Source organism: Etheostoma spectabile, chromosome 16 (assembly GCF_008692095.1).
Source record: "Etheostoma spectabile isolate EspeVRDwgs_2016 chromosome 16, UIUC_Espe_1.0, whole genome shotgun sequence".
In the NCBI taxonomy this organism is placed as follows: domain Eukaryota; kingdom Metazoa; phylum Chordata; class Actinopteri; order Perciformes; family Percidae; genus Etheostoma; species Etheostoma spectabile.
The window spans coordinates 14,965,934-14,974,328 of record NC_045748.1 but is presented as its reverse complement, the minus strand read 5'-3'; the positions used below and the strand labels follow the sequence as shown (position 1 = coordinate 14,974,328).

Genomic DNA, 8,395 nt, shown 5'->3' with positions numbered 1-8,395 from the left:
CCTATCATCAATCTTCTAGCATGATAGCCATGTTTTTCCAAGAAGGGCGTCTAGGTTTATGTTACAGCGTCCACAACTGAGATCATTCTGAGTGATTTCACAGAGAGATATGAAGCCGGGAAATTTGGTCAAGTAAATGGAATTGAAAAAAAATGCGTCACTGGTTTGGTTTGTTTGATACATTTTCTAAAAGAAAAATTCAGTTTTTTTTTTTTTAAATACACAAACCAGACACAAACTCACATTCAACTCAAACTCAGACATCACTTTGGATTGAATACCTCAAGGCCAAAGACTAAATAAAGTAAATTGGAGTAAATTTTCGGATTAATTTTGGATCTATAACATTTGATGTATAATTTGTATTCATGCCCTTTATGCTGTGTTAGACGATTCCAGGAAACTCGACAGCTTTATCCACCATGACATACCAATTTGGCTCAAGAGTTTGCAGTCTAAATATGCTGCAGGATGTGGGTCTATTTATTAAGCTTCTGCCTTGACTTCAGTGCCACAATATGTCTAATACCAAATATTCAGGCAATTTAATGCTGTAATTTGGGGTTTGGATTGAGTCCCCTCTACCAGACTGGGTGGAGGTTTTGATAGATGTTGCAGATTTAATGAGGTGTTGGGTCAGAACGCTCCGACTTGCTGACTGGCTGCTGTTATGTAACTTCATCAGGTAAGACAGTGCGGAGCTTGTAAGACATTGCGTCCCACAGTGTAATTAGTACCTACGCGCTCAGCGCCAGAGCAAGGAGACTTATGGTCACCTCCAGCTGTGGTTTGCTGTGTTGTAAAAGTCTGTCCATTCCTGAAACACGAGGACACTGATGTAAGTCGTTTTATGAAAGAACTTCTTGTGAAGAGCAACCTTTATGTGGTGAATATAACTATTTTCTTTAATACTGTGACATAAAACCTTTTTTCCCCCCCACACATTCAACATCTGTAAATCTTTTTCAATTATGCCAGAAAAGGTCATTGAAGAGACAAATTTAATGTATGTGTACCATTCCTGTAGTACATTGTATACTTATATGTAAGCAGGCTATTCTCATGAACCATAAGAATATATTTGTGTAAGGCAATATATAAAAGGCAAAGTACTTGTTACAGTGAGTGAAACTAGTAGAAATATTCCATAAGTAAATCATGCAAATATTTCTGCACAGCATACCATTAAAAAATAAATCCAAGGATCTTGAGAAATGATCTCACATTATTCTGGTTTCAGACCAATTTGTCTTGTTCTCTCTTTCGGTTCAAAGGTTTTGAAAAATGCTAATTGTCAGACCTGCGCTGAGAGCACAAACAGCCCATGCTGTCTGTCTATGCTGCATGAAACCACTGCTTCAGGTCGGCTGTGTATTACTCAATGGTAACCCAGTACATGATGTTGTCATTGTGGGCACAGAAATGCTATAATCTTCAGAACGAACTATGTGAAGAGAAGATGAGTTATAAGTCATAATGTCAGAGTCTCAGGATTCGGTCATGTTGGTATCACGAATAAAAATAGTCCGGAGATGGTGTCAGACATTTGCGGTTTGGTTTTATCTCCGAGCCAGCTGCAGCGCTCACTGTCTGACCTCATCAACCGCAATATGGGGCCCTCGAGCAGACTGATGTGGTCTATTGAGCTCCTGAACGCAGCAGCAGACAAGTCATACAGTAGAGTTCCAAAACTCAAAACGCCTGTAAAGGTTCATTCTGGAAACCAGTCAGATGGCGGATAAAACTGTGGGTGTTCCGTTGCTGACTGGATGGCGTCCATATCGGTACACAACAAAATACTGGAGCAGCGGTGTACAGACTAACCACAAGGAACACCTGCGGTAGACATATGGAAACTATGACTCTTTTACTGCTGTTTGTTGCCACAGATACCTGTGTTTATTCTTTCAAGTGGTAACATCATCTTGCAGCCACTGAAAACTACCTTCTTCTTTTTTTAAAGGGGCGCTATGCAGTTTGGGCAATTTCTTTGCCGTTTTCTCACAGACTTTGCTATAGAGCTCCCCCTACAGCTTTGAAATAGATATTTGGCAGCTCCTACGTTTACTGGTGTCTGACTCCTCGCTCGGTCAGTCTGCCGTTTCCTATTTCTGTTCCTCCGACCATGCTTTCTACTTCTTTTACGCCGGCTCAGCCATAACGATAGCGTGAAAAACTTCATTGTTACCTTGTTAGCCGGTTCCTGAATGGTCATGTGTGTGCAGTGCCATGAATTCATTTGTTACATTGCGAGACCTGATATCACACGCTACTACCTGACTCTTTGGCGACTTGCCGGCCCAAAGATGCAAGGGTGGTTTTTCTGCTCACAGGTGCTAGGGGGGAGCAAGACGACCACCATTCAACCCTAAAAAAAGTCACAGAACCACTCCAATGACTCCAAAGCTGTTTAGTTAAGGGAAATTAAGCACAAAAAAACTGCATGGTTCCCCTTTAAATGAGTGAAATGTCAATTTAAATTTTGTATTTTTGTATGCTTCATGACAGTTGCTCAATAATGGAATATACCTCTGTTGGCTTAAAATAAAGATGTAACACTGGAAAGAGGAATGGAAAACAAACATCATTAAGACCGGAGCCTTTTCATCTCTGCCAAATATGGCAACTTGCATGGTGCCAGACTTGCTGACGACCTGGAGTCCGTGTGAGCCAGCAGCCTGACTGAACCTCTGCTGGCCGGTTGACACGGCTTGTTAAGGCACGGGCTCCAGAATGCTCATTTCCTGACTATGCCCGGGGATGGGGGGGGAGAAGTGGGAGTACATAAGAAAGGTGTCACATCTGAACCCTGGAAGGAAAGTAAAAGAATCTCCCTGTGTTTCAGTCAGAGTGTGAAATAAATCATCTAAATAGAATTGCTGGAGGTGGGAAGCACCCCAAGCATGAACTAAGCATGCAAAGAGTCTAAAAATATTCTAGCCTCATTTTGAGTTAAAACATGATTTCAGTGGTCAAACACAAGTTCCCAGACTGGATTATTAGCTACTCATGTACAGCTCATTTGTATAAGAGCCTGTGGGAATTGGTAGCAGCCAGTAGGAGCCAATGCAAAGAGTTTCTCCAGGTCACTCCTTCTCTGTATGAGGCCGTCTGAGGAAGGTTTTAAAAGCAAGTTCTGGCCCTGATGCTCCTCCCTCAGTAAGACTCCTGCGATCTTCACATTCACACACCAATTCAGACACACACAAACAGTCAGCAGCTTCATTAGGCTTACCATGACAGTCTTGTCTAACTTCTGATTCAAAAAGGAGGCAGGGACACAAACACACCACACACAGCAGGCGCAGCCATATGGGAAACTGCCACTGTGCAACATACTGATAAGTCACTACAGAGAAACTGCCGATCTGGGACCAGCTGGAAGGACGAAATGGGTGTGTGGGCAGCTCTGATTCTGGCCTTGCAGCTGCTATTAAAATTGAGCTTACGCGTGAAGGCCCAGGCTTTAGGTGAGTGGTTTTTGAAGTGTTTTCATTTGCTTTTAATATCAAATATTTAAATGTCATTACAATTTTAACAAAATGGTTCACTGATTGAGCGTATTGCAACAGCTATGGTTGCTGCTAGAGATGACAATTAAAACAATGAAAATATTCGTTTTAGATTATCTGTTTACATTTTAACACACACACAAAGAAAATGTGTTTGATTTTATTTGAATGCTGCCTTTTTCTGACATCCTGGCTGTGATGTAATCCTCCATTTTCATTATCTGTCGGAAAAGATTTAATGGCTCCACTACTGGGTATTTTAACACGCTATGTATGAGTTCAATGCATAATGGATAGAGCAGACACTGTGAAAGAGAATATGTTATGCAGACCCAAAGAACACAAGGGATTAGACATGGTGTACGGTACTCACTGAGGTACGAATAAAATGCTAAATATCCCTGTCAGTTCAAGAAGAGATGAGGCCGTCAAATATATTTGTGTTAATGGCAGAAGCAGATAAAGAATAAAAGTGGCGTATTTCTGTTGAAGCAAAGTGCTTTTAGTAGCTGTCCAGCCAGATCAGCTTGATTACATTGGCTTCCGGATGTTCCCATTTCTGGCTTGTGTTAATTCAAACAAAGTCCCAGCTGGTCACACACATGGGAATAATCAGAGATGATCTGGGCGCAATATTAAACTTCAAGTCACACATACGCACCAACTCTCCTCTCTCTCTCTCTCTATCTCTCACAGTCACACACAAATGTGTTAAGGTTACACACAGACCGGAGCTGCAGATGACATGTAGAAATATTGTTGTTGATAGTTTTTCACTTCTTACAAATCACTCCAGTGATAGATGGTATACCTTTTATGCACCCATTAATCCCTACAATCTTTGGGCAATAGCTGCCTGATGTTATGTATAAAACAAGTCCAGTTTAATGGAGTTCATCATCTATCATTTCCCTCGCAAATTACTTACTGTCTGCATGACTAGAATTGTTCGAAAGGAGAGAAACCAATTTAAAGCTGCTGTAAGTAAGATTTTAGTGGCACAAAGCAGCCATTTAATCTCTGTTAAGGGTTATTGATCAATATGAATGTCTCAAGGATGACTTTACCGGGAGCTCAGATTACTGGAATTCGAAACTCACTTTCTACTCTGGGCACAAAGACTCCTTGCCTAGAGACAAAGCACACCTTCAAAGCTGCTATAATCTATATCTATAATAACTTGAATGGCACAAGGAGAGTGCAGACCTTCGCCAAGGCCAATGGTGCATTCATGTGCTCCTTGGATGGTCCCATTTCCCGAGTTGGGAAGTCGTTCTACCGACTTTGGTGTGTCCCATGAGCTTCAAGTCGTGATGTGAAAGCAACATGGATGCTTAGAAAATGATTTGTATTTTAATGATTAGACTTGCCCTGTTTTTTTTTTATTGTAAAAAAGCTCCAAAAACTCATTGTACACTACTTGCTGTGCACCAAACAGCAAACAGACATTGTTAGGAACTAGCTGGTAAACATATTGGAGAATTTAACACCTAAAGCGACAGATATTTCTCTCAGGAGTTGTTAGAGACCAAAAACAGAACTAAAAGAGATTGAATATTACACTAACTTTCATCAGGTGGACAGAAATACGACTCCAAAAAAAGGATACATTTTCCCCTGTAACTGCTCAATATGTAAATAAACAACCGTTTGCCTACAAGTTCACTGTATTAACTTAGAAGGTGATGATATGTTAATGCTGCGTCACAACTTGTCTCCGCTGCTCTCAGGTGGCGACAACAATTCAGTTATCGGGGCTTTAGAAGTTTTTGTCTCAAGCATAATTAAATGGAACTGAGACCATAATATTATTAAACTATATTACATCGTGAACTATAATGGATCTTTGTTCCTAGTTTGCAAGTCGAAAATGTGACTTCACTGTTTATGTTAATTACATGCTGATGTTAATGATGCAATTCCTTCATTATTACTAATGGTTGACTATGCTCCTCTAAACATGAAACTACAATAAATCACAGATTTCAACATGCAAGCCCTCAAATGTAAAGTGTTTGTTAAGAGGTGAAAAGAAGAATGTTGGCCACTTTATAGTACTATGTATCTGTGATTTTGTGTTTATGTGTTGGTGTCAAGGAGAGGACAAGACACCAGACTTTATGGCTTTCAGCTGAACACATTTTATGAAGCCTGAAATCAGAGGTTAATGAGGGGATGAACTGAGGTACTTTCTCAGGATCTCTGAGTAAGACGAGCCTGACCCCCACAAAGCCCTCTGTCCAGAAGATTTATGAACAACAGGACTTTGTGCTTTGTGTGTGTGCGTCTGTGCGTGTGTAGTTGTCTCTGTAGTGTCACAGTAACTCTAAAAACATGCATTGAGATTAATTAGTTCTCTTGCGGTTTTGATCAATTTTGGACCAATGAGTTAGACTGAGTCAAAGAGAGATCCGTTTGTGTATTACTCAACAGGTGATCTTAGCAATCTAAATTACAAAAGGCTCATGTCTCTTTCGGTGAAAGGGATATTGACACTGTAAGCAGCCATTTTCAGTGGCTTGGCCACATTTAACGGCAATATTTTTTAAAGCCCCAGTGTTTTTGCTGAAATATGGCATGTGACAGACGTAACACGAGGAAAGACTTAAAAGAAAAAAAGAACAGACTTCATCTAGGTTAGGCTTTGCAATCTTGGCTGACAACGGCGATTTCTCTGGGAACATTTGGGAGCAATTTTGCTTTCTCATGACTGTGGGCCTTTTAGAGTGCTTTAAGGGTGCTTGTGCATTCATGATGCGTGCAGATGGCAGACTAGAAATTCACTGCACATCCTCTCGTGGCCCGCCCAGCTCCCAAGTCACTTTATTAAAGAAGGACTCTAACCATGAGTCCCTCTGGCTTTTCACCCCCACTAAGCAGCTTGTCAGTAGATATGTCTTCAGTATGCCATCCCTCTGTGAGAACAATGAATGACTTGTGGCTGAAAATGAGTGCACACATATAAATATCAGCCGAGCAGCTTTCACTTTGGATCTAACAAGAAAATAATAACACCATACACCTAACCGTCACAGTACATAGCTCCGATTTAATTAAAGAGAATACACATCTTTTCTGATTTCTCTGAGCCAACTCCGCCTGCCAAGTTTGTGCTGACTGACTGACACAGCGTCTTGCAAGAGCAACAAACACTGGGTCAACATCATCATCATCTTCTGCTGGTCGACTCAGTATGATTATTTAAGGATCGGAGCGGCTGCAGGTTGTAAATATTCATATCTCATCATGCATTACTCATGTGCATTACCGCTTCTCCCTCTCCCCATCCCCGTCAACAGTCTATGATCTGCTCACCTCGCCTGATTGCCTGCCAGACCTGCTGCAGGGAGGTCTGGCTGAGCAAGGGGTGAATGAGGCTTTCATCCTAACCTCCTTCAAGTTGCAGCCCAAGACCGGAACCACGGTGTTTACCCTGTACAACCCCAGGGACAACAGCAAATACTTTGAATTCACTGTGATGGGGAAGCTTAATAGAGGTAAGAGTCAATTTAAGAGGCTCTGCACTAATCAATACTTTTCATATTAACAATGGGAATTTCCATGAGCCGCAGCTCTACTTGTTCACATTATACCTGCTTAAGATCAGCAGCCCCATAGAGCAGCTAGCAAGACTCTTATTGTGATTGGAACCATTTACAGCAAGAAATCCATCCTCTATTCCTCACTATAATCTCTTCCCTACCACCATCACTTCCTTTTCCCCCTGCTCTGTCCTCTCAAAGCTGTGTTACGCTACTTGCGGAGTGACAAGAGGACGAGCTCAGTAACCTTCAACAACCTGGTGCTGGCAGACGGCCAACAACACAGACTGTTGTTCCACCTGAAGGGGATGCAACAGCAGGGGCCGGGCGGGGTCGAGCTGCATCTGGACTGCAGGCTGGTGGAGACGGTCCGGGATCTCCCTGCTGCTTTCCAGGGTTTGCCAGCAGGCTATGGTCTGGTGGAGCTAAAGACCATGCAAGCCAGAGAGCAGGTGACCCATCATTTCCATACAATAATGAATATGTATTCCAATAATGGTTTCCAAATGGCTTAGTTTTTGACTTTGACTTGTTTTATTCAAACAGGAGACTTTAGATGAGCTCAAGTTGGTGGTTGGGGACACATTTGAGAATGTTGCTTCATTACAAGACTGCCATCTCCAACAAAGAGACTCTGTCCAAACTCTGGGTAAGTTTCTTTGTGTGAAAGCAAACATCCACAGAAACAGCCAAATGTTTGTCAGGAAAACAATCCTAGTGTTAGGAAAACATCTTTGTTAAAGTGACTTGAGAGCAGACTCTTAGAATCCCCCACTTCTGTTCCAGCTCAGCCAAATAACAGTCCCTTTCTCTTAGGGGTCAACACGAAGCAGCTGTCCAATCAAATGCTGGAGTTAACCAAGGTGATAAATGAGCTGAGAGACGTCCTCATTCAGCAGGTGACTACCAACAGCTCCTCTGAGACAACCTAATCCCTGCTTCCTAACCGCTGACAGCTTGCCTGACTGCATATAAACTTGGTGTTTATGTTTGACCTTTTTCAGGTCAAAGAGACCTCCTTTCTAAGAAACACCATCTCAGAGTGTCAGGCCTGCGGTAAGATCATGTCCAACAACAGTACCTCACCAGTAAATTTGGATTCTTCATAAAATTGCAGATGATGAATGAAATGTGATTTTCCTCTGCTGTTTAAAGGTCTAGGTGGTACTGAGGTGGTGAAACCAAAGTGTGCCCCAGGTGTCTGTTTCCGTGAAGATATGTGCATAGAGACAGCGGAAGGTGTTGAATGTGGACCTTGTCCTGATGGGTACACCGGGGATGGTTTCAACTGTGATGATGTGAATGAGGTATGGCTTAGTGAGAGTGTGTGTGTGTGTGTGT

General features: G+C 42.0%; 1 protein-coding gene across 1 annotated transcript in view; it reads left to right on the top strand.

Annotated features, from left to right (window-relative positions):
* Positions 1-3,156: 3,156 nt before the first annotated feature.
* Positions 3,157-8,395, top strand: part of thbs4b (thrombospondin 4b) — a 16,144-nt gene continuing 10,905 nt past the window's right edge. The window contains exons 1-7 of the mRNA XM_032540418.1: positions 3,157-3,470; positions 6,812-7,009; positions 7,256-7,506; positions 7,601-7,703; positions 7,871-7,953; positions 8,059-8,110; positions 8,210-8,361. Coding sequence (XP_032396309.1) covers positions 3,392-3,470; positions 6,812-7,009; positions 7,256-7,506; positions 7,601-7,703; positions 7,871-7,953; positions 8,059-8,110; positions 8,210-8,361 — 918 coding nt within the window. The 5' untranslated portion in view covers positions 3,157-3,391. The remainder of the gene's footprint in view (positions 3,471-6,811; positions 7,010-7,255; positions 7,507-7,600; positions 7,704-7,870; positions 7,954-8,058; positions 8,111-8,209; positions 8,362-8,395) is intronic.